Source organism: Hyalella azteca, unplaced genomic scaffold (assembly GCF_000764305.2).
Source record: "Hyalella azteca isolate HAZT.00-mixed unplaced genomic scaffold, Hazt_2.0.2 contig4152, whole genome shotgun sequence".
NCBI lineage: Eukaryota > Metazoa > Arthropoda > Malacostraca > Amphipoda > Hyalellidae > Hyalella > Hyalella azteca.
This window is the reverse complement of record NW_025934377.1, coordinates 292,461-318,891: the sequence shown is the minus strand read 5'-3', so window position 1 is coordinate 318,891 and position 26,431 is coordinate 292,461. Positions and strand designations below refer to the sequence as shown.

At 39.4% G+C, this 26,431-nt stretch overlaps 1 protein-coding gene across 1 annotated transcript; it reads left to right on the top strand.

Annotated features, from left to right (window-relative positions):
* Positions 1 to 17,348: 17,348 nt before the first annotated feature.
* LOC108673095 (serine protease 30) lies at positions 17,349 to 23,595 on the top strand. The gene is made up of 6 exons (XM_018160877.2): positions 17,349 to 17,494; positions 19,001 to 19,389; positions 19,758 to 19,974; positions 20,611 to 20,766; positions 21,482 to 21,676; positions 22,713 to 23,595. Exons 1-6 carry the CDS (start codon positions 17,434 to 17,436, stop codon positions 22,835 to 22,837), a joined length of 1,143 nt encoding a protein of 380 aa, XP_018016366.1. The 5' UTR covers positions 17,349 to 17,433; the 3' UTR covers positions 22,838 to 23,595.
* The last annotated feature ends 2,836 nt before the right edge of the window (positions 23,596 to 26,431 follow it).

Genomic DNA, 26,431 nt, shown 5'->3' with positions numbered 1-26,431 from the left:
TCCAAATACGTCATTGTTGAGAATATTGTTCACATGGAAAACATGCTATGGTGTCATGCTAAATTTGGTTAACATGTATGGGAATCACAGGCCTAGGAGCTATTGCGACATGGTAAATTTAATTAATAGGAGGTAATGAAGCATGTTAAAATTAAATGGACGCGCGTTCCGAGAGCCTACCACCGCCATGTAAAGAGCTTCTGCGCCGACCACCTCCTCGGCATGATGATATCTAGAGTTAAGAATCGGATTTTACTAATATCCAGTCTGAATATTAAATCCGGTGTCCAGTCTTGACATTGAATTCGAATAGTCAGTCATTCATGTATACGTAGGTCACATCATGAAAGTGTCTTGAAATGAACCTGGTACAGAACACTGGCTACTTTACTTATTATACAGTTACATGCATATTATTTTTTTTAATTGTTCAATATTCTCCATTCTTTCTTATTATGTTCTGATACGTGCAATGTTGTAAGCCTGTACCAAAACATAATTCTTAACAAAAGTTCAAGTGCATAAACTTTCTGAGTTAACAATGCGAAGAACCTTGAGGCTTTTTATGGTACCCGAGTAACTGCAAATAACCCTGATGAGAATCAAATTACCTTAAAGGAAATCAAATTACCCTGAGGGGGAATCATATTACCATGAGGGGAATCAATTTACCGTAAGGGGCTGCGAATTATCCTGAAAAGATTCAAATTACCATGAGAAAAATCAAATTACCGTGAGGGGAATGAAATTACCAAGGGTGGGAATCAACTTGCCATAAGGGAAATGAAATTACCATTAGGGTAAATCAAATTACCATGAGGGTAAATCAAATTACCATGAGGGGAAATCAAATTACCCTGATCTATTTCAAAAGTCATATCATGAATGATTTCATGCCCAGAATAATTGATGTTACTAAAGTAAGCAACGCTTAAGAAAGACTGGTAATCCGCATCTATCATAAACACCAATAAAATTCGAACTGAAAAATACGCAAATAAATAGTTTTCATGTTAAATCTTTTTCCACACCACCAATCGCAGAAACTTTCCATGAAAACTGACCCATAACGCAAGCTATAAGATTTACCGTCGGTTTTTAGAATTGAAAACTCCTTTCATTCAGCTAAGAAAAATGTATTGCGATATATTTTTTCTACATGACGTATGCTAATGGCATAATATGCATTCTGAATTATCGTCAAATTCTCAGCGGAGAAATGAAATGCGTTTCGTATGTCGAGCCATTGGGCATTGCTTATCCTCAGGATTGCTGGGCCATGTTCATTAGTGAGGATAGATAAGATGGTGTAACCTCCCAGTTCGACGAGAGCTGCTCGCCTTGAGTAGACGATAAGCCCGTTAACTAGTTAAGGGAGACTATAAAGAAGAACTTTACCGCTGCGCTGGGACACACTAGCCGTCGAAGATCTCCCCCAGACCAGCACAACCTACAGATCAATTTGGTCAATTTCGAGCGCTCAGGTCTATTAAGTTGCCAATTAATCGGCTTAAGTAGCTGGGCTTCAGGGACGGAGTTAAGGATGCTTTTATAACGCTCATTAAGCTTGTACATTTTACGTGCTTAATGCTGTGTTTTGCTTGTAAAGACGGTGCTTAGATAAAAGCATTTTAAATATTAAATAAAAATTCAGAGACGGAATAAATAATTTTAAAACGGCATCAACTGAATACCTGAATATTAGTAAACTGTATCAACTTTTACCCAATTGAAACCCAAACATGATTAATTTACAGGGTAACCAGCTTCATCTTCTCGTAAAAAATCGTTAAATTTTTCACGAAATCATCTCACGTAAATTAAATTCCTCCGTTCCTATTATTGATGAAGGTGCAAAATGGAGAGCACATTAACGACATTTCGCCACATTTCGTGGCTGTTGCGTGTATTTTCTTGTCATAAATAAGGTTGGAGTTTTTGGTTGAAGGAAAGGTCCCGGTCGGCGGAGAGGAGGGCGGATAAGGCTGCCCTGGCTTGTTTACTTGTCTTATCTGTGAAGGAGACTAAACGCCCTTCAGCGCACGTCAGGTGCTGGTCGGCGTCCCAGCAATTCACTGCCTCGGGGTTCTCTCCCATTCTCGGCAAACTGAAGCAATTCCCTCGATTCGTCTTTCCCGTCTATGTCATCCACCTTCTTCCATTGACACTCAATTCTGTTTTTTTGGTTCGGAAAAGTCATGGCTTCGGGACAATTTGATTCGATTCAAATGCTAGTAAAACGTAATATCAGTTATTATATAAACTCATTCTGGCAGCACGCATAACGGTATAGGTTAATTGTATCATGCTTGTAGAAACGCTCCTAAGAGGAAGCTGAATGTATGAATGCGTTTATGATGAGAACAATAATATAATTATTGGTATTACTTTTATCCCCTACTGATTGATGACGTGGAGCATGTATAACCGGTATTACTTTTACCTTCGACTAATTGATGACGTATAGCAACTAATACTGGTATTACTTCTGTCCCCTACTGACTGATGACATGTAGCAAGTAATGCCAGTATTACTTTTGTCCCCTACTGATTAATGACGTGTTGCAAGTAATTCAAGTCTTGCTGTTCCTCGTTGAGTTTTCTCCTCACTGTGGCAACTTGTTCGGAAACAATGAGACATGAAGGCTGTAGGAAAGCTTATCATATTCAGCGGCTCTATAACTGTATTATGAGTTGCTCTATCTCAACTTTTATTTCATTGTTATTTAAAATTGGAGCAAGAAATACATCGGCATTTTTTTCACAAGCAACATTTTCCGTTCACGACATTGCCGGGGTTCATCAAACTAAACTGGCCTATCATGATTATGATGAAATAATTTCGTCCCTCCACCGAATGTGCGTTAGATTTATTTCTCGATGGTTAGATTTATTTCTCGATTTATTTATTCTCTGCGTCGCTCGTCTTCATCGTCTCGCTGCGATAGATGGACGAGCGGCTGGTCGGCGACACGGCGCGTATCGTCGTCTCTGATTAATGACGTGGTCATAAAAGAGCCCAAAAGTTGCTTCTCGGAAACGATTTTTTTTTATAGAAAATCCCAAGAGAGGTGGATGCGAGGCGGCCAATAATAGGAGGCGTGTGTGTGCCAAACATAAATGAAAAATGTACAAAAATGTAGTGATATATGTCGTGAGGAAATAAATTATAATGAGATGTAAAATATAAGCAAAAAATAATTATTTGATGAGATATATATATCTAATGCATAACAAGCCTTTATTTCGATGCATATAACTGAGTAAAGCAGGTAATTTTCATCGACACGAGGCCTTGATTAAATAAAAGACAATATAAAATTTTCTTCCAGTGTTAGTTTAAGTGGCAGATACTTGAAACCCAGCTTAATAAGCTTAGTAATTTAGGAGCAATGACTGCATTTGGAATCAAACGGAGAACATTTTCTTCCAGATGCTCATTGCCTTGACAGCGGCACGGCGCCTGATCTGCCGTCTTCGTTATCAGCAGCCGACCACCCATGCCGGCTACCGACCGACGGGCTCGACATGATCCAACACACAAACGCAATTAAGCTAATACCATCGCCAATAATCTGATTCTTTTGACCAGCAGATCCAGGATGTTTCTCACTAAATATTATCGTGCTTTAGAGTTTTGGAGATTTTCGATGTGCAGTAATTTATCGTACTGTCGGAGTGTTCTATAAACATCATTTTATAATGATACTAGTGTTGAACAATAATTTTTCTGAACAACTATATTTTGGGAGAATTTTTCCCAAACAGACACGATATTCATGTTTCATTTTAATAGTGCATGCCAATAGTATGAAGAATTATTTTTATGAAAGCTGGCATTTCCAATTCAGCCGATTGGCTTGAATGCGAGCTCTCTGAGCAAGTCTGACTATTCGTGGGTGGCGTTCCAAACATTAACCTAATAAGTAACTTCAATTTCAAAGGCTTTAATATCCAGAACTAGAATTTCAGATTTGTTGGTGGAGATGAAAATTCGGGCGAATTTAGCCCGTGTTGGTGGAGATGGTGGACGATATAACCCCTCAACCGCCTTGAACTGGGGCGCCGCACCGACCCCTTATCAGCCGTAAGCTTGCATGCGCCACGACGACGCCGGTCTCGATGCAAGCTTGCCTCGCTATCTGATCTTCCAACTGAGATGCTGTCCTCTTGCTGCTTTTATAGCACGTGAGGTCGCTGAAAAACATCAGCGGCAGAGTTTTATGAGTTATTCAGAGCGTGTTTGAGGAGGTCTATCAACGCCAATACGAGCAGATAAAGTGTTTTAAGCATCGGCAGCGCAGCGTATGCGCTGTTTGGGGGTTGACCTCAGTCCGCTTAGATAGTCAAATGCCTTAAAAGAGAGGACGTATTACTGAAAACTTAATTCGATTTTTAGAATATTTTTTTCAATGCAATGTACTGTGTTGTGTAATTTGAAGTACATCTTCCAGTATGATTAGGTTATACGCAGCAGTAGGACGATTGTCGTAACACTGCAGCCCTAGCTGATGCATGCATCCCCGGACAAAGATTGTGTCCTTCGATACGCCCTTTAAATTTGCGGTCATCCAATACGACACTCCGGCCAGTCCCAGCCATGGTACGCACCCTGCTTTCATCCTGCACGGCACTTGGGCCAGTCCCAGCCATGGTACGCACCCTGCTTTCATCCTGAACGGCACTCGGGCCAGTCCCAGCCACGGTACGCACCCTGCTTTCATCCAGCACGGCATCTCGGGCCCGTCCCAGCCACGGTACGCACCCTGCTTTCATCCAGCACGGCATCTCGAGCCAGTCCCAGCCACGGCATGCGCCCTGCTTTCATCCAGCACGGCATCTCGGGCCCGTCCCAGCCACAGCATGCGCCCTTCCATCATCCTCACGGCATCTGCGGCCAGTCCCAGTCACGGCATGCGCTCTTGTTTCATACAGCACGGTATCTCGGGCCAGTCCCAGCCACGGCACGCGGCCTACTTTCATTCAGCACGGTATCTCGGGTCGGTCCCAGCCACGGCACGCGTTCTGCTTTCATCCAGCACGACATCTCAGGCTAGTTCCAGCCACGGCACGCGCTCTACTTTCATCCAGCACGGCATCTCGGGCCAGTCCCAGCCACGGCACGCGCTCTACTTTCATCCAGCACGGCATCTCGGGCCAGTCCCAGCCACGGCACGCGCTCTACTTACCTCCAGCACGGCATCTCGGGCCAGTCCCAGCCACGGCACGCGCTCTACTTTCATCCAGCACGGCATCTCGGGCCAGTTTCAACCATGGCACGCGTCTTCCCTCCTTCCAACACGGCATCCCGAACCCTCCGCCACCATGGTACGTTTTCATCGCCTTCCTCGGCCCGTGCTCGTCTCTCTAATAACACCTAACCTGCCATCTTCTGCAAAATTGGCGATTTATTGAGAAATTAAATTGCCGGTCTGGAGCCCGTAAGGAATGGAGGTGCCTTTCGGCCTTGAGGCGAGGCTATCGCTATTTATGAGGCCAATCCTTGAGAGGTTAATTTGTCCGTATACTTAATGACGATTTGGAGCCTAAATATTCCCCATGCTCAAGCTCTAAGATCCAGATCATTTATTGAGTGTTGAAGTGTCTTGATGTTAATATATCTGGGTGAAACTCAGAAATCTTTAGATATTCAAAATTTGCGGAATTTTTAATATTCTTAAATCTCTGACTATCAATCCTAATTTAGTAATTAACTGTATTCAAATATAGCGTTATTATTGGAGACATATTATTGTGTGCCCATTAATATTTTGAACAAAGAACAGGTCAGCACCGGTTCCAGTAAGTGAAACATCCACAGGAATTACCATGTAGAAATTATACGGTTTGGAAATCGTTTGGGCGAGCTGTGACTACACAAAGAATTAATTATATCATAAATGCAAATCCAGCTCTGCCCATAGAAAGCTGGCAAACGCTCGAACATTATGAGAGATCACGGGTTCGATACAGAATAGCGCTCTGTGAGCAGGTTCTTATTAGCATATTTGGAGAATCTCTGGAGTGATGGGCAAACAGAACCATTCAAGCATGGAAAGCTGGGCCATGTTCGCCTAGCCATCTTAACTATGGAATATCGTCATAATGGTAGGTTAAGCATCAGCCAAGTGAGAATGACTGAAGACCTCGGCTTGTGCATGGGTTGACACTTCAAAACTGTTGAAGGCGAGCAGCAGCCTGCTGGATGAGCCCTAGTTCCTAGTGATAATAATACTAAATTCTTGATACCAAATACTAAGACATGTCAAGTTCAATTTCAAGTGGCGCAGTTATGAAATATTGCAATAATGCAGATTAATAGATTGCTACAAACGCTTCTAAATTTGCAAATTTCCCATTCTCCTCTGCAGTCACGTTTAAAAGTTGAAATTGAACTATTCGAGTATGAATGAAATTGTTCATTATTGATATTACGAGATTTGTTAAACTGTTAGACGACTTTTGCTATTCATTAAATATCATCGTTGATTGCATGATGATAAATTAGAATCAATGGTGGTTGAAATATCCAGCAAGATGGTTCTTGAAAAGCCACAACCCCCTCCATCTTCTCAAGAACAGATGGATGTTGGCTGTGATTGCTCACATGGCTCCACGTGGCTCGTGGAACAGGTGGATATTGGCTGTGGTGGCTCACATGACTCCATGTTGCTCGCGGAACAGGTGGATGTTGGCTGTGGTGGCTCACATGGCTCACAAGGCTCGTGCCTGCTTGCCTGACTGACAGGGCGCGAGATGGCGCTCGATATGTTAATGGCTCAGAGTGATGCGCGCAGAGGCGGAGTGCCGCAGGCGTTGTGAGGAAAATCAAGAAAGAAACTTAAAGGAACTCTTGAAGTTTTTTTTTCACTATGTGCACTACCGCATCTTATTTTCATAGGCAGGAGTTCAAAAAGTAAGAAGGGGCGTAGAGCTACATACGAGTAAAGTGCGTCGGAGATTTTGTCGTTAATTGTTACTAAGGACGAAGTCTAGGATAATAATAATAATAATAATAATAATGTAGCCTGAAACTGCAAACGATTTAGGCTACGAAAACTCAAGGCATTGCAATAAATTGCCGCTTATATGATGATTTAAGTGAAAGAAGAAATGCCATGAAATTAGCCGCTCCGCAACTGAGTCAATTTCTCAAAGGTAATACGACGAAAATGTGAATGAATATCCGAAAAAATTAAAATTTTCTATTCAATTTATGAATGACGGATACTTTTTTTTAATAAATTCGCTGCAAAGAAAAATGCGTTTAGAAGGCAACGAGCGATAAATACATCGAATTTGAATTAAACAAAATTATCACTAGTGAAACGCGTTTACTGAGCAAATTGCAAACATGTCTTATATTATTCGACGCACCAGTCGCACAAACGAACTTAAAATCTGCAACCTATTTCAAATTTGTAATTTATTATCATACCATTACTGTAAATACTCATATGGATGCAAATTAGAAATGACGAAGGCTTCTGCACGAATTCGATTATAACTCATCTCCCTTAGGAGTCTTGTTCTGTATATCACGTCAAAACAAATACAAGTGTTTTAGGCAATGATTATGTCTTTAGATCAGTTCCTCCCTAACTCATGTCTTGCCTGTATTTCCACCAACTGCATGCGCCAGCTGTCCATGTATGGATTTATTTAATTCGTGTTACACCGTCCGAGCCTCCCACTTACGCCAGGCTCGGCTCTGCGCCATGCAGGGCAGCGCGGGGCGTTATTCCGCTTCCCAGAAGTCGTTCTGGGCAGACGACTTCTGGAGCCTTATTAGGTTGACGGGGCGCGACAGCAGCGCCCTCTGTCGCCGGTATCTCGCGCACTTCTTCGTGTCCGTATTGCTATGAACGATTTAGATCCTAAAATGCAAATTTGAGTGAAGCCTGTTACTTTATATACCGTATGTGATGTCAAAAACAGGAAATTACGCGCAAATATATGCATTGTACGTAATTGTACACACTATACGTGCATGAGCACCACCATGAACTCGTGTGTTTACTCATTCAATTAGTTCCTGCGCGAATTACGTTTTTATGCAGGAAAATAAAGCTAGAAAATCAAAATATGTTTGTCAGCCTGCAGTCCGATTAAAATTTATGAAGACATTCAGTTTAGAAGACAGCAGTTTAGAAATTATGTGTATGTAGTGGCTTATTTATTCAACGTTAAATATATATTTTTATATTATTATGAAAAGGATCTTTCCTACCACAAAATTCAATTGAAAACCTTAATAGAATCGACACATATTTTCAGCATTTTCGACTAAATATCTTACAATTTTTTTTTACTTTTTCTCACCAAGATGCGCCTGATAACTTGCATGACTAGAAAGTTTAACTCTTGAGTATACCTACAAATAAATGAAGAGCTGTATCGGAGAGTAGGGCGGGGCCGCTTTACTTTACCGTGGCTCCGTTCGGCGCGATGTGACGATAGTGTAAGTTTCGCTGATAACTGATCTAGATGCGTCCTAGATTACGCATGACTTCAGAAACCTGTTATTTCTGTCCTCATGCTGCTCTATAGCCATTCATAACCGCGAATAGTTCTTACAAAGCACAACTCGTTGGAGATTTCCGTTTGCTCCTCATGCTGCCCGACACCATAATTTCAGTGGAACAATGGGAATTTCAAACTATTTATGCTGGAAAGCAGACAAAGAATAGGTAAAAAGCAACAAAATTCACGTCGTTCACATTTGAATCATAAAACAATTACACAATACTTCAAATGGGAATGTATTATTTCTAAACTCATCAATGACAAATGATAAAACTTCTGATAAATGATAAAAGATTTTCAATGAATCACTCATGTGAAGCTGAAGTGAAACACTCCGATGAGACCAACCAGCCTTGAGTCAATCCATGTAGCTACGAGTCAATGGAACGTAAAATTGCCGTTATGCATTTGCTTTCAAGTTCTATCCAAGTACTGCGCAATATAAATTTATCAAATTACATAATTATTTCGGAATGTATACATGTTCCGAGATCAGAATTATGATAGAGCCGAAAATTCATGCGTGCCAGTTTTGTTTCAGCTGTATGAGCCCTCCCGCTACTGCGACAAGCTTCTCCTCTCTACAGCCCCGGTGCGCCTGTGATGTTCCGATATGGGGTAGATTAGCCGCAAAAGGAAAAGCCGCTACTTTCCGAGATATTCTGCTGGTAGAATTTATCCTGCCTAGCCTCGTGTCGAGAAGTGGTTCCATGCTTGAAAATATTATCAATACTGGTGCTTAGTAATATATATGGTTGATTGTATTAAGCAATAATCCGAAGCTTTAACTATCGTTCACGTGCACTGATAAGAAAAAGAAACTGGATAAACAAACCTTTATCAACGTGGCATTACTGCATGCATTGATTTTTGAGTAATTTTGTTTCATTAATAATTTTAGGTAATTTCACACTAGTAATTCACCAATTGGAATTTTAACGTCTCACCTACTACCGTTAGAGCAGAAATATTACTGACTATTGTCAACTTTATGAAACTAACATCAAGGAACAGCACCTACAAGGTTAGTAGTTCTGATAGTTGATTAATATTATAGTTTGTGATTTTCATTGATAGCTAATATCACTAACCTCGTTCATTAATGACTCTTTCATTAATTAGTGCGTGCACTAACATCGTTCATTAATTAGTGTGTGCTGCACTAAAACCGTTTTTATCAATTGACGAAATTAAATTTATTATTTTGGAAATAGATTCAGACTCCGAAATTGTCGTTTTACCTCAAACTCAATCCGGCTCGCGAGTGAACTCTAATTACGAAACAGCTTAGTTACACGGCTGCATAATAGGTGTACATGACTCAATCGGGCGCAAGGCTGCGGAGAGCCGTACGTTGTAGAGAGTCGTAACAAATCACCTCATCAATTTCAGTAGCCCTGAGCCTGAAACCATGGTGTCAGTGAAATCCATCATCCACAAATTTCAAGTCATTAACGTGACCAACCAAACTGTACCAGCCCACCGTAACTAACCTGCACCAACGAATATAAGCTGAACTAACAAAAATGTTCTGCTTTAAAAACATAATTAATTAAAAAAACTAAAATAAACGTTTTTCTTTTCATAATTTTCGTGTCTCGTCCTCTCATATCAACTCTTTTTTGTCACAGTTAGGCCAGCGTCATGAAGACTTGAAGTTTTCTTTGAAGAAGAGTTTTCTATGCCAACAAAATTCATGGTGTACTACAATAAAGATAAGTTAATATAAGCTGTCGATAATAATTGCTTGACATGCAGACAGGGTAATAGTATAGTAAAGTATAGTATATTCGGTATTGAAAAATAGGCCTGGATAGGCCTGTCGCCGATTTTTGTACTTTTCTTGACTAGACTGGCATTTTGATCAAATCTTTTCAACGGACGGTAGGTTTGAAATCGCTTCTAGATCTCAGTTGTTCCGTAGGATATGAGGCATTTCTAGACTAAATATATGCTCCTGCATGGCTTTATATAGTTTGTTCATGAACGCGTTCATACTCGGAGCGTCAACAATATCTTCAGGGAGGCTGTTCCACATGTCGGTGATTCGGAGCGAGAAGAAATGTTGCACCGCAGTTTTTTTTAGTTGCACCGCATTTTTTTTTTAGTTTATAGCTATGGCCCCTGGTGTTCATGTTTCAAATTCTAGAAATCATTCTGGGACCTTGTACAAACCATGAGTATACTTGTATACTTCAATGAGGTCACCACGCAGGCGACGATAACGAAGACTGGGAAGCTTCATAATCTTCAATCTTTCTTCATAAGACCTTCCCTTTAAGCGTGGTATTATCCTTATTACACGTCTTTGAACACTCGCAACTAAAATTTTGTCTTTTTAAGTCTCGGTGACCACACAACGTTTCCAAACTCTAGGTTCGGGTGCACGACAGAGGTTAAAAACAGCTTCATCGTGTCTATATCTAGGTACTCGTAAGAGCGTCTGATCAGCCCAAGCAGTTTAATGGATTTATTAACTTGCGTTTCAATATGCCTAGAAAATTTTCTTTGTCGACACTCGACACAAACTCCAAGATCTTTTTCCACGCAAGACTTTTCAATCATAACCCTCTCGTTGCAACCGTGTCTTCTCATGCTGTAAGCTTGCTGTTCATTGTTCTTGCCGAGGTGAAGTACTTTACACTTGTCAGCATTGAAACGCAGCTGCCACGCATTAGCCCAGTCAACTAAACTATGAAGATCATTTTGCAGTTACATTTTATTTGACGCATCCTTAACTGTATTATAAACTTGTGTGTCATCGGCATACATGGAGCACACGCTTGACACTACTTCTGGTAGATCGTTTATAAAAGCGACAAACAAAATAATAGAAGTAACAGGCCCAGGAACGCTTCCTTGCGGTACGCCACTGCCCACAGTTTCCCAGTCTGATACGGATCCGTTAATGCTGACACGTTGTCTTCTGCCTACTAGGAAATTCTTGATCCATTGGAGTACATTTCCCTCTATTCCCAAAGAATTCACTTTAAGTAACAGTCGCTCATGCAGAACACTATCAAATGCCTTGGCAAACGCGAGGTACACTGCATCCACTGGCACCCTTTCGTCCAGCAGGCGAGTCCAATTATTCGAGGTAGATGGGAGATTAGTGGTGCATGATCTGCCAGCAATAAAACCACACTGACAGTCTGATAGAAGATGGCTAACAGTCAAGTGATCGGATAATAAGTTAATAAAAAGTAATAAATTTTTTTCGTATGTAATCATATACTGTACATATATGCCTCGCTTAGTGACTTAAAAAGCCGTACTATGGATGTATACAGTGCTCTGAGAAGAAGATTCAATTAAAATGTCAATTTAAAAACAAGGTATGAACGAATATTTATTAAAATAAATTGATTGGCCTCACAGATACTTGCCAGTTTCCAGGACAGCCAGGTAACGGTTAAGCATCACAAGTAAGTTTACCGTCAATGCCTCATAAGTTGCCATTCAGCAGAAACTGCACATTTCCCGCCGCTCGTCACTAAATACCATATAATACTGGTTAGAACTACGATTTTTAAGGCGTAATGGTCACATAGTGACTAAAGAACTGTCGGTCACGCAAGAAAGATGTTATTCAGTTTATTTTATAAAATAGATCGTTTCTATTGAAAGCCGGCAAGTTTAGTGCTGCTGGTGAGATTGTCGGCATTGATGATACCTGGACAAGTGTTTTAATCATTTTGAAGTGGATAAACTGTAAAAATGCGATTTATTAGAGTGATAAAAACCTGCATATTTCTTTTCAGGGAAATGCTTGCTAGGCGTTACACTGTCACTTTTGGTTATCTCAACAACTGAAAATGAAATTATTCCTACTGGGCAAATAATAATTTTGGCAATTTCCATTTCAACTCATTCGTACCAACAAATAGTAATATTAAAATTAAATAAAATTAGTGACGTCTAATAACGCAAATTTCTATAAGTGGAAAATAAAACTGCTAGGTACTCTGTTGAACAACAAGACTAGATCAGTCAGGTGCGGGATCGAGCCACAGCTAGCAAGGAAACTGTTGAAATGTCGGTGGTAATAGGCGAGACGCCGTACATGGCCTGATACTCGATGCCGATACTTCTGTACTACAGTACAGTACCATCAGTGGGGTGGGATGCACATAGGGGAAAGTGAGGTACAGTGAGACATGGGGCACAGTGGGCCACGCCAATTATTTTGTACATAAAAATAATATTGAAAAACAGTATATACTAGTAGTAGCACATATGTTAGTGTATTGATTGATATAGAAGAGAGACGTGTTGCTCTGTCCTGCATTCTTCAGTGAGCAAGATTTTATTTTAAGGTAAGCCCACTAAATATTTTTAAATGCATTAAATGTAATAAGAGGGCCAATTTTGCGATCTGCAGCTTCACTGTGTGATTAATTGCTACATAATACGTTCAAAATTAATTGATTAAGATCAATAGTAACATGGTCTATTAAAATAAAATCTCAGCCGAACGATTCCAAAATGGTGGTTTGAGGTACAATTGGACCTTTCGTTTGCGGCACACTGGGACAGTGTCCAGTGTCCATGTCTCAGAAAATTTACATTATTCAAACCAGGGCCTTACAATATAGAACATAAACTGACCGTTCGCCCACAAATAATCGCTGTAAGATATACTAGGCTCTCTTAGTCATCGTCACCAGAAGAAAAATTCCATATTTCTCATAATTCTTCCAAAGCAATAGGCTAAGAATTACTGCTAGGAAAAAGTTACTAAATCTTTTAAACCATAGAAGAGAACCATAGCTCAATGATTGCGTTCTTGTAGAATTTGGTTTCACGGTGCCGCAGAGAAAAATCGGAACATTATTAAATTCCTGTTGCAGCTGATCTTGTGTCAGTCGATGTTGGAAACATTGATGTCATTGTTACCGACTCTTCTAATGCAGAACAACGAAAAGACAAAATTCTAACCTGAAATCGACAATAAATTTGATGATATCGTGGTTAGACAAAGTGTCCCAATGTAACCTCCATGGACTTTCCCACAGTATCCCGGGACGGGGTACTGTGGGATAATTTAGTTATTTGTATTTTTACTATTTCTAGTCTATGGAAAAGTTCTAATCCTTAGTGGAAGTAGGTTCAATTATTTATTATTATTTATCAACATTATTGATAAACAATTAATTTAATTTTTAAAAACCATTGTGATCTTGATTCGTGACATGCTTTCTTGGCGTCTTAGATCTTTTTGTAGCTGGTTAACATTCGCAGGCATCAACCTGAGAATTAAAATTTAAATCTAGGAGGGCTAGAGTAAAATTCATTTAAATATACATTCAGACAACAACAGATATCCTGAGGCTTTCCTCTTTATGCGATGAATTAATTTTAAACGATAAATTCCCGTTTTCTTCTAACAAGCCATGTGACAAAAAGAAAACTCAAGCGAAAGCAAAGCCGTCGGAGAGCATTTTCAGTGAAACCGAATTGCCCTCTACCGGATCAAGGTTAGGTCAAGGACTTTTGATGACTTCCTGTTGATGACAAAGCCTTTATCGCAGACAAGTATCTTTCTCTTGTATCGATGTTGACCCGTCCTCGACCCACCTATGTGTTTTCTCTGCACGCCACGCATCCTTCTCACCAACATTAAATATATTCTAAAATATATATAGCATGTCGTGTCGCCTTTTAAAATACGACTACTACTACAGTAAATAGTATATTATCATCAAGTACTATTTCTGGTTATGTGTCTGATGATTTTTACATAAATTTAATCAGTTGTTGATTTACTTTTCTCATTCAGGCTTAAATTAGTTATAGTTTGATGCAAACAGCCAAGAGAAGGAGATTGTGTTGTATGGGTGAATTACACACGTTTTCAACATCATGTTATTTTACAGTGAGTTAAAAAGAAAATTAACAAAATAATTACTTTAAAACTTCGGCTTGATAAATTCATAAGTTAGCGAAATTCCAATTTGATAAGCCATCCTTTAATTAATTAATCCAACATTAAAACGTATATTATTTAATAGAAATGCAGAGAATTTGTTTTCAGCTGCATACAATTTTTTAACTTAACAGTGCTTCCAACATTAAGTGTTGAAAATTTTACACAAATTACGCGTTCTTGATGTCACTCCCGATTTCGGACCACAATATGAAAAAACTGAATGAATAAATAACTAAATAACTCGGAACAACTCGCAAGCGCGTTAATTATTCAGCGATCCCCTAACTTTTAAACGCGCCCTGATTTTGCACTTCATTTCCAGCCTCGCTTCTTGTGAACCACAGGTCAAATGACGCAACTGTTCATGTACCATTGATCATCTCACTTTGTTTGAGGTTGCGCCGCGTGTTTATCCCCCGGCCCCAAAACTCGATTATTACTTAATTTTTTTAAAATACATATAGGTTTTTAAATAGGTTTTAAATGCTATCCTGAGCAATGCACGGCATTCGGGTGCTAATTAATTATTAATTTAATAATTAATAAGGGACAACTGCTCTTAATGCGTCAAATGGCTTGGTTTAAAATCGTGCCTGGTGCTGTCTTGCGCACTTTCAGTGAGAGTAAATATTTTGCACTGTCGGTTTCGTGCAGCAGCAAGGACATGTTTCTAGGTCACCAGAATGACTAAACTTTCTAGTCTGGTGAAGAGAGAGCCAGCCAACGTACGAAATGTGTCACTATGTTCGTGACCGACAAATTAAATATGAAATGCAGCCTTTCAAATTATTCGATTTCGTAAAACGCAGAAATTAATTTAGTAAATTAATGAGGCTGGAATCGGAAACTTTAAAATGTGCTTATTTCCTTTTACCCATAAAGTAAATACCTAAATAAGTTTTTTATGAAATTTTGTTAATTTTATACTAATCAAAGATCTTCAATTATTCATCAATGTCTTCATTAAAATTAAAAAGCAGCTTACAGAATAGAACTTAATGCATGATCCTAAACAAATTATCTTTTTTCGAAGATAAAAGATAATTTAAAAACAAAGTTGATGAACTCGAATAAGAAATAGAAACTTATGAAACTTTCAGCGCAACTCTCACATTCCAGTCTGTTCCTAGGACCGCTGATGCCGAAGCAGCGCCACTGCGGGCGCGACCGATAAGGCACCCGACCTCGTCTGTAACGAGCGCGCTTAGCATTCTTAATATTGTCCAATTAGCTAGCGTGACTCTCAATCGTGACTCTCAATCAGCCTTGCTGATTCACGAATCTAGTACTGTGGAGCCAGTAATTATGCAAATCTTTCTCAATGAGAATACCTTAATGACTTTCTCAATACCAGACTAATTCATAATTAATGGGATCTGTAACTAAACTTATAATCAGCTCTATAGTTAACAAATCAAAATGGGTTATGACAATATATCGACAATTGGGTTGAGAAACCATCTAGACTAGGCCAACGCTCCTGATGGATCACCTGAATTCATCCCATAAATAATTTTCATTGAAAAAAAATGACCATAGTGTAGTCAAGTAGAAGCAACAGACGGTTCTAATCTATAACTTCAAAGGTAGCGAATCACTCCTACTAAGGTGTCCATAGAATCTAATTATACACGAGGAAGACTTTTAGGCAATGCGTCTCGAAGTGTGGGTCGCGCCACTCTAGTAGGGAACTGCGTCATGTGAGGTGAAGTGAGGTAAAAGTTGAAATAGCCGAATTTTATTTGTAATGATGTGACAATTAAGGAGAGGTTGGACCTCATGCTTCCTCTCCTTCCTCACACCCATGGTATAGTGCAATCAAAATGTTGGATTATCAGGCAAATATCTCCCGAAATTTTGAGTCATACGAAGTCATGTAGGACTTCTAACATACGAAGATCAGCCATAGCGAGCATCCAGGAGGAGTAGCTAATTAATTAGGCAGAACATAAATTAATTGCATTGGAAAAAGTGCCGGTCGCGCTGTGAAAGTATTGTGTTCTTTTTCGTTGCCGAGCTTCCTGTAGAAATATTTTATACAAAGAAAACAAGGCCGAATATAGAAAAATTTAGTATCTTATTTACTCAAGCGAAAATAATCATCAAGTTTTCAAGCACGAATTGATCCTTATCAACAAATATGCACATATTTCTGGGTAAAATGAGAGCTGCCTGGTGGAATTTTTTTCGTTCTGTAAATAATATTCAGACGCCACAGAATGCAAACAAGACCCAGTAATTCAGAGTGGACAGAGAAAGGCGCTGAGTTCCGTGCTCTGCTAAACTCTTGGCAGCTCGGAGGCGCGGCGCATTTAAGGCGTGGCCAGGACGATTAAAAAACTTTTAACAATGGCATTTCGTGTGAACTTAAATTTTTAATATGTAACATTTGATTGGTTCGTTTGTTCTTTTACTTGTAATGGAGCGCTCTGTGCTTCTTCTACTCAGATTACCTACCTCACTATTTAATATCCTTGCTGTCAACATCTTCAAAGGTCTTGCGATGGCCGTAAGGTGATTGGTGATCTAATACAGATTATTCGCTCCAGATGGCCTGAAATATTTTGATTCAATCTCCGCAAAGTTTGACTTTCTGCCCCAGAATTATATTTAAAAACACTTCCCAGGCCTTGACCTGACCCAGAGGTCTGTAAGGATCTGACTTGATCAACAAACTGCGCATCGTCCGCTTTTGCGTCGTTTCCTCCCAACTTAGCAATCATCACACCTATTATCTCTATTTTAGGTGCAGATAAAGAAGATAAAACAAAGCTGCAAATGACCCGCAGCCATTGATGTCGAGGTCATCAGCACCGGTTGTGGCAGTGGCTCTACGCATCTGGTTGTATATTAATCGCTTGCATCTGCCTACCGATTCAGTCGCATACCAAGAGTGAGGGGTTGTACGTCGGTCGTCTCCGCGTTACGCATCACACGTGCCTTGACTTTTTAACCGTTAAGTTCAGAGCTTAATCAAGATGAATTTTTCTTGCAGAAGAAGACTCTGTATTATTGTTCTTTGCATCTATTTATCAACAGGTAATTATTTCCTTTTATCCTTGCTATTATAGCCAACACATTGAATTTTTTCCTGTATGAGCATCGTGTTCAGTATAAACTCACAATTAAATAATGATTGCCTTATTACTAATCTGTCTCAACATCACTCATAATTCAGATCCATACATGTCGACAAACAATTATCATGCTATAAGTGATTTAATTATACATGTTCGAGTATAGTTCCCCACTTTATTCGATACCTTGAATACAAATCGAACTAAATTAAAATGGCCAAAAGAATTTGAAAGAATGATTCTCAAATATTTCCGTCTCCTTAGGTGCATAATTTTGTACTAAGTTCTGAGTTTGGAAACGAATCTTACAATACAGAGCCTAAAAGTACAGTTATAAGTCAAATAGTACAATACATGCTCCTCGAGTATACGACTTTCTCATATTAGATCCTTGCCAACATTCTCTAATTTCAAATACTCGTGTGTTATGTAATTCAAAATTCTTGCATCTTATCCGCTCACAACACATCAGTCCGCATGATGGTTATGAGTGAGGCACGATATAGCGGCCACAATTCTGTAACTAACGCGCCAATTAAGTATAGCATAAGCCATTAAAATAAAAAAAGGCAATTTGGTTGAAAGTTGAGCTCAGGCACATAATGCAAATGTAATTGCGTTGGAATTTGCGCAACGGCACCTAATACTCATATTATGGTCGGTCGCCGCATGCCATCGCAATCACCATAAAATTTGGATGCAGAAACCTCACTTAGATGTAATGGCGGGGTAACTCTGATACAGCCTGAACAAATGATACGTAATTTGAAGTCAGGTCACTGGGGCACTTGCTCTTCAAAGACATCGCTAAGGCGATGCAAATAACTTGCACTTTCACTAGTTGGCGTGGACGCAACTCTCACTGCAGCAATGCGGCTGTGTGTGCGCACTAGAATCCTGCGTCAATTCGATAGCATGTGAACGTAAACACTAGATTTTTTGATAAAAATTGCTTCTCCCAAAAAATCTCTGATAAAAATCTGGTAGATGATGGTCGTCAGCCGACCGGCACTCATTAATTTTAATTATGAAAAAAGTACGATAAATTGCTGAGATGCCGAGTACTATAACTTCATAGTTTGATTTGATAGATCATTTGCTTTTCTTTTCAATTTCGTCTTGAAAATAAGTTGTTGTGGTTTCATGAAAAATGATGATTATAGAGATGCAGATCCAAACAAGTTTAATTACATTATTAGGAATTTTGGTGTAACTATTTTCTTCACGATGAATGAGTTTTGAGTGAAAAGAAAAGTTGAACTAAAATGGGCAATATCCCACATTTTTTAACGCAGCATTACTTTAACGTAGCATTTCTTTTATTGGTTTGCCCTCCCTTTCACATTTGCAAAGATGCACATTACGCAATCAAGGAATACTACCTCAATCTTGAATTTGTTAGTAAACACTTGCTCTCTGTAATTAAAGTGAACATACTGATTTTAAATCTTCGGATTTTCTACTTCAGAAGGCGAGTCACGACACACAGACTCAAAAACTAGTCGTCGAGATGACTCAGATCTCCCAACTACAGAAGTGAATGAGGAAAGATCTTCGGAAAACAGAGACGAAGCGCAGATCACAGGCACCAGCAATTATGTCAACGATTTAAAATTGGCACACGAGAGGCCGTCAGAGTCAGGCCGTAGCATCGGCTACAAGAATGGAGGTTTTCCGAAATTTCCAATGAATGACGCAACGTATTCAGCGGCGTCAAGTGCAACGTACGTACGCACCGGGGCCGAAAGGGACTGCGGCCAACGTAGCATCTTCCATGACTTGGAGAAAAAATCTCTTCGTCCTTCCGGTAGAATAATCGGGGGGTCCTCGGTGCCGTACGGGGCCTATCCTTGGATGGTGAGCGAATTTCTTTGAAGAGAATAATTTCTCTGCCTTGGTTCAAAATTTTAAGCAACTTTCAAATATTTTTTGTGAGCAAAAAATGAATAAAGAGCGATCAATGTGCAAATCATACCGCCAATGTACTGCAAAACTATTTTACCTGTATTTCAGTGGCCGGCCAGCACATGAAAAAAAATCATGTTCACCCGCACAAAACATCCAATTTAACTCATGAAACCCGGACTATATCTAAAAGAAAGTTCATTTTCACGTGGCGACCGACCACTAGAACGCCGCCAACAACGATTTTTCTCGGTTATTTCGAACCGTGTTTGTAAAACGAAGCTAGAATGAGCACTTTAGTGACATTTTTGGTATTCCAGGCCAACATGGAATTGAAGTACGGTCGTGAGACGCACCACCACTGCGGGGGAGCCATCATTGGTCCCCACCACATCCTCACCGCAGCTCACTGCCTCGTAGGATTCAAACCCTCAGAGTTCGTCATCAAAGTCGGGGATGATCACCGTTCTTCCATTGACGATAACGAACAAACTTTTGAAGTTGAGGGCTGGATCGTCCATCCTAAGTTCCAGGAAGGTGAGTATGTGTTTCGGCTGTATTCGTTCTGATCTAGTTCTAAAATTCCAGGCGAGTTACATGGAGTTAACATCACGTGGTCTTCAAATGAAAATCAGTGATTTTTCAAGATGAGTAAATAGTTTAAATAGTTCAACAATTTATGTTTACGAGTATTCAAGATAATTTAGTGGATGAGTGAGTTGCGTAAATAATTCCTTTTTTTTTTAAATGACTTTAACGCCGAATAAGTAGCAATCTTCAGTCGAAGGCCTGGCCTATTGTGATCCCTGAAAATGATTGAATTACGATGCGTCTTAACAAATCTCATCCAGCGCTACATTTTTATGTATCCAATTGTTGCATTCCTACAAATATCACACATTCAAGATTATTGATATGAATTTAAAGGCGGAATTTTCCGATATATTTTCGAGAATAATATGTCATATATGCATCAGAGGATTTAAATGTCCTGCACTAGCTTTGTCAGCAACCTCTTTTAAATCTGTAACAACAGATTTTACCTCAGATCTAATACTTCTTTCCACATAATAATAATATAAGTATTATCTATATTTTATTATGTCGAACCCTATTTCATTAAATTGTGTGTCTCTTGCCTATTATTCATAAATCGTACCGTTTCCAATCTAGGAGGAACGTACGCGAACGACGTGGCAGTGATCAGGCTCAAGGGCGAGCAGGGCATCACGAGCAGCGCTGCTGTGTCCGCTGCGTGTCTCCCTACACGCCTCACGCCTTACACGCACGGCACCTGGTGCTACGTCAGCGGCTGGGGGGTTACTAATGGTGGGTTATGGCCGATGTCAGCGGCTGGGGGGTTACTAATGGTGGGTCGTGACCGACGTTAGCGGCTGGGGGTTACTAATGGTGAGTCGTGACCGATGTTATCGGCTGGGGCTTACTAATGGTGGGTCGTGACCGACGTTAGCGGCTGGGGGCTACTAATGGTGAGTCGTGACCGATGTTATCGGCTGGGGCTTACTAATGGTGGGTCGTGACCGACGTTAGCGGCTGGGGGTTACTAATGGTGGGTCGTGACCGACGTTAGCGGCTGGGGGTTACTAATGGTGGGTCGTGACCGACGTCAGCGGCTGGGAGTACTTATGGTGGGTTATGTCAGCGGCTGGGCGTTACTAATGGTGGGACTTGACCGGAGTCTCGAACCGAACCAGGGGTGATGCCCAGTTGCAGTTTGTACGTTGTGCACTTAGTGCGGTAAACTTCATGTTCCTTTGTTATAAATTACAAAGTAATCTTTGCATCTCTGTCGAAGATCTTCATATAACTAATTATTAAATGAAATACCAAATGAATTAGTAGGTATGAATTCGAATTTTTGTCAAAATATTCCCAGTGTGGCAACGTTTATCTCGAATTCTTCGTACGGGTATTATTGTTACATTTTTGACTACACCACTTGTGCAATCTCTCTTACCGTGTTCGTTATATGACGTCTTCTTGCTTCCGCACAAAGTAATCAGTTGTTATATTCCAATTTCAGCTGCGGATTACGAAAACAAACCCGACAGCCTACAGGCTGCCTCAGTCCCTCTCCTGGCAGCTGAGGTGTGTCAGGGCGAGGCTGTGCTCGGCAAGATGCAGTTCGGGCCGGGGATGGTGTGCGCAGGCTACCTGCAGGGCACCGTGGACTCGTGTGGCGGCGACTCGGGCGGTCCGCTTGTGTGCGAGGTTAATGGTGAGCTACTAACCACATTATAATGGATGCCATTATAATGTCAATTATAATGATTTGCAATGTTTATTTATAATGTGCACTTATAATTCGTATAGTTAATTATCTTGTGTTTTCGAATGATCGGGTCAAGTTTTTATAGAATAGAATAGAAGTGTCGGCGTTGAAGAAATAGGCCCATGGCCTGTTGCCGATTCTTGAATTTTTCGTGACTTGACTGGGAGGCTGTTCCACATGTCGGTGACTCGAAGCGAGAAGAAATGTTGTCGCATGGATGTGTTCCAACGCTGTTTTTTTAGTTTATAGCCGTGGCCCCTGGTGTTGGTTCTTGTTTCAAATTCTAGAAGTCCTTCTGGGACCTTGTATAAGCCATGAGTATACTTGTATACTTCAATGAGGTCCCCACGCAGACGTCGATAATGGAGGCTTAATACGCTACTGAAAAATGATTAAGTACGTTGGCTTTGCCCTCATCAGAGGATATCTTTCGCTGATCTACTTTCAAATCAGAAATACCGTCCTTCATCTTGCACTTCGAGCTAGCGTATAAAAAGAAGGCTTTCGGGTTCTTTTTTGCATTTTTAGCAATACGTTTTTCGAGGGTTTTTACAGCGGTGCGACAGCTTTCTTTAGCTTAATTTCGAGCTCTTGCGTATAGGTTATAGTCAGCATCGCTACGAGTCTGTAAATAACGCTGGTCTGCTTCCTTCTTTGTTTTCAGCTTAGCTAAAACTGTACTGTTCATCCACCGAGTTTTTTTTGGCTCCACCCAGCTTAATTTTAGGTACACACGCATCAACTGCAGACATAACCGTGTCCTGGAGAAGTGACCATGACTCAGCCACATTATTAAATGATATGGCCCAGTTTAGAACAGGATTATCCGTTGGGCTATGAAAACGACCATGAACCTTATAAGTCATACAAATCAATTCTTTCTCATATCTCAATAGTTTTCTGAAAATTCGTTTTAGCGTAGAGAATTCTTTTCTATTTTCTTTTCTGAAGAAATATTGAAATATGTTTTTCTACTCTGCAGGGAGTTTCAACGTGCTGGGCATTGTGTCGTGGGGCAGCAGCTGCGCCAAGCCCAACAAGCCCGGAGTCTACACTAAAGTCCAATATTACATCGACTGGATCAACGAATCTGTCGAGAACCTTTAAACACAAAATACTGTCGCGAAAATGTAATGTTTTGCTATGGACAATCAAATTGCTTATGAAAGATTGTTTTAGATTCAAACACGCCTAAGCGTGATGACGCTCGTACTGCCTGCATGGAAAAATTGGCGTATTTGTTTTAAGACGATCAGTTTTATTTTTCGACAATTTTGTCGGCATCTTATATATGAAGTTTTCAGGTGTTCGATGACTAATTCTTGATGAAGTTTCATCGGCGTCTATTCATTTAATCACATTTCACAGCATAGTACCTGAGTAGAAGTAGAGTTCTTGTATAAGGTAAAATTAATCGTTTAAATTTCTATGGATCTCGTTTAATTTAAGATTATTTTACCTCCCAATTAAGTAAGATCTTCGTAATTTCATTTTTCTTCATCAGAGTGCCATTGTCTTTCATCCAGTTCACTCCATACCAGAACAAACGCACTATGGGTAATCAAGATATAGAAATTAAAACCCAATCTTCAAAAATTACCAACTCCGTATTTGATCTTCGTTTCCTCTAGAAGTGTAATCTAGTCGTTAGTGTAAATGGAATTTGCGTAAAATTGCGCAAAAAATTTGCATTGCGTAAAATTGCATTTATTGTAAAATTGCATTGCAAATTTCTCTTATGTAGCCTCTGTCCTAAAGTTGAGCATATATCAAACGCATGTGGACTGTTGTTCATATTTTTGCATTATATGATTCTAATTTGCACATCATAATTTTGTATAATATAAGGCAATCATGTATTTTTTACAATAAATGTCCTCATAAGATCAGCTAAATTCTTTAATTGAGCACCTTACTAGACTTTAAGACTCAGCATCAACGCGCTAAGCCGCGATACTCACGATAGTCGCTATGGAGTTTCTTAACTATTTATAGGTTCAATAACTCCCTCAAAAATAAGATACAAGTCTGAAATTTGGAATGCTATCCTGCCTTATTATTTTCAATACGCAGACATTAAGACAGATTATGTAAATGTTTTATTTCAACTAATATCAGGGAGGATGAAATTTTGCACCCCGATGTTCGTAAAGCATGTGACTTTTCTAGCATTTTCTCGATATACGTCGGTTTAACTGTTTGTTCTTCATTGATCGCTACCCCAAACTTTTCCGAATTATTCTTCTAGTCTTTGATATATGCACTTCATGCCCAAAGGTAGGTGAAACCTCAGCACGACCAGACCATTGGTAGTCATGCTCTCCTGCAGGCGCAGGCAATAAATCTTTTCTTCAAGGTAAACTTACATTCTTCTTTCCCAGCCCACTTCGCAGCCTGGTCTATGAGCGTCATGGTCGTATATGAGCGTAATAATGTTTTTAAATATGAAGAAAATGAATGCTACAAAAACACAATTTAGTATAAAGTTTCTATTTGCTACCACATGAACGATTATTTTAATGTACATCTTAAATTAAATGAGCTAGAGTATAGCATATTAAATTCTATAGGTACGTTCAGGATTCTATGTAATCATGGGAGTATTCCAGTCGATGTGGAAACTTTCCATGTCAGAAATTTAATAAATATGACTAAGAAATATTCTTAATTTCATGTCATTCTATTGAACATCGCTTAATAATATGTCATATTAGTATCAGACCAGGCCCACTGAATTACTGCCATACTGAATATCTGATTTAAATTATTATTACCATGATTGAAAAAATGCTGCTTTCTATGATAATTAAAAGGCGTATATAAATGCTTTTTTTTGAAGCAAATAACATAAGCGATAATCACAATAATACAAAGTATCATGTATGCAGTATCATTGTAAAATTATTTGTAGTGATATTTGCGCAACTCCTACATTACAGCTACATGAGACTAATCATTAATATAATGTTTGCATGGTTAAGAAATACAAACAATACTTGTTTTCATGTATCGCAATAAACAACCGCGATACATGAAAACAATACTTGTTTTCGTGTATCGCGGAGAGATAATCGCAATAACGTTTTAAAATATGCATAGCATGAATACGTGAATCACACAATTTTAATATGTATTTGTCATTTGCTGCTACTTGAACGATCATACTTTTTCAATAATTGAATTTAATTAGGTTAAATTCTTCACTCAAGACAGTCGTTTCACTGTCGCTTGGTCGTACAGTGCTTGGAAAGAGTCGCGGGAAAGAGTCAGAACCTGTCACCTCGCATCGTCAATAGCACGTGAAAACTAAGCAGCTGACATACATTTTCTCAATCAATCTCTCGACATTTTCTCTGTCAATGTCGTATTTTGACTTCGGTATAAAAAATAAACATTATTTTTCAACCGGAATGTAGAGCTATAAGGAGCTAAAATTTCTGCTTTAACAGATTGTCATGAATCTTGTAATTTTGGATTGTACACCTTTTTTGAAATGATAACAAAATTGGTAAATTTTTTGATATTTTAAAACTTTCTCATGGTTAAATCGGGATAGGTAATAAATAATGTGTCACAAATAAATATATTTGTGACATTGACGCAACCGTCTCGAAGATTTTCCAAACCGAATCTCGTACCTTGAATATCGGTTTCAACTCTCGCCACGTATGCAAGGGGCGCTTGGGCCGACGCTTCGAAAAATCAGCAATATTATTAAAAATTCACTTTTTCATGCTTGCGAAAACAAGGACCACGAACATTTTACACAATGACCTTGCGTTCTTTTATATCCAACATATTCTGGAACTGTGGACCTGCAAGATCTAAAATCTAAATTGGTGTTAAGCCATCAATCAACTAAAGCAATGTAAAACTATTCTTGCAGGACAGATATAGTGCGTGCAAAAAGTATCCGACACAAAGGAAAAACTTCATTTAATCAAAGCTTATTCAACAATATAACATAAACAAACACCATTCTAATGTAAATTTACATGCATGGGAAATACGAATATCATATCAAAACAACAATATCATTAAATGTTGACTTCATAATTGCAATTTTGTAAAAGTTAAGGTCAAAAAAATATCCTACACATGGTAAAAAAGAATTTGATTCGCCAATAATTTATCCTCCACTATGTTCGGGGGAATATCCTAGAATCAGAAAACGTTGAAATATTCTAGAATGCAAAAGAACGTCATAGACATCTTTCTAACTGCAGACATTCATTGTTTGGGATCTATTCGTTGCTTGGTAAATTATTCAGCTACATAGAGATCGTTTGTACATAGAAAAATGTAAACTGTGTTAAGTATCCCCATTTCGACAGCTGGTGATACTGATCGGAGGTGGAAATCATTCCATCTTTCGACTAGTCTGCCTCGCTCAGGGCGTCATACAAAAATTTCTGACCGTATAGCTAGGAGTTAAATTCGAAAAGTGCAGAATAATCCTCGACTGCCCCGCTCTGAACTGCAAAAAGACTTGCAATCAAGTAGGATAAATGTTTGCATGTGTACAATTAGGACAGTTCTTCGAAAAAGTGGATTCCACTCTCGGTCAGCGAGAAAAATCCCTCTCTCGAAGGAAATTCACGAAAATAACCGACGGAACTTTGCTAAATAACACGTGAGTAAACTTCCAAGCTTTTGGGATAAAATATTATGGTCAGATGAAACTGAAGTTGAGTTGTTTGG

Coding starts and splice junctions, on each gene's coding strand:
- LOC108673095 (XM_018160877.2), top strand. CDS start 17,434: ATGAATTTTTCTTGCAGAAGAAGACTCTGTATTATTGTTCTTTGCATC. Junction 20,767..21,481: donor CGGCTGGGGGGTTACTAATG/GTGGGTTATGGC, acceptor TTCCAATTTCAG/CTGCGGATTACGAAAACAAA. Junction 21,677..22,712: donor GCTTGTGTGCGAGGTTAATG/GTGAGCTACTAA, acceptor TCTACTCTGCAG/GGAGTTTCAACGTGCTGGGC.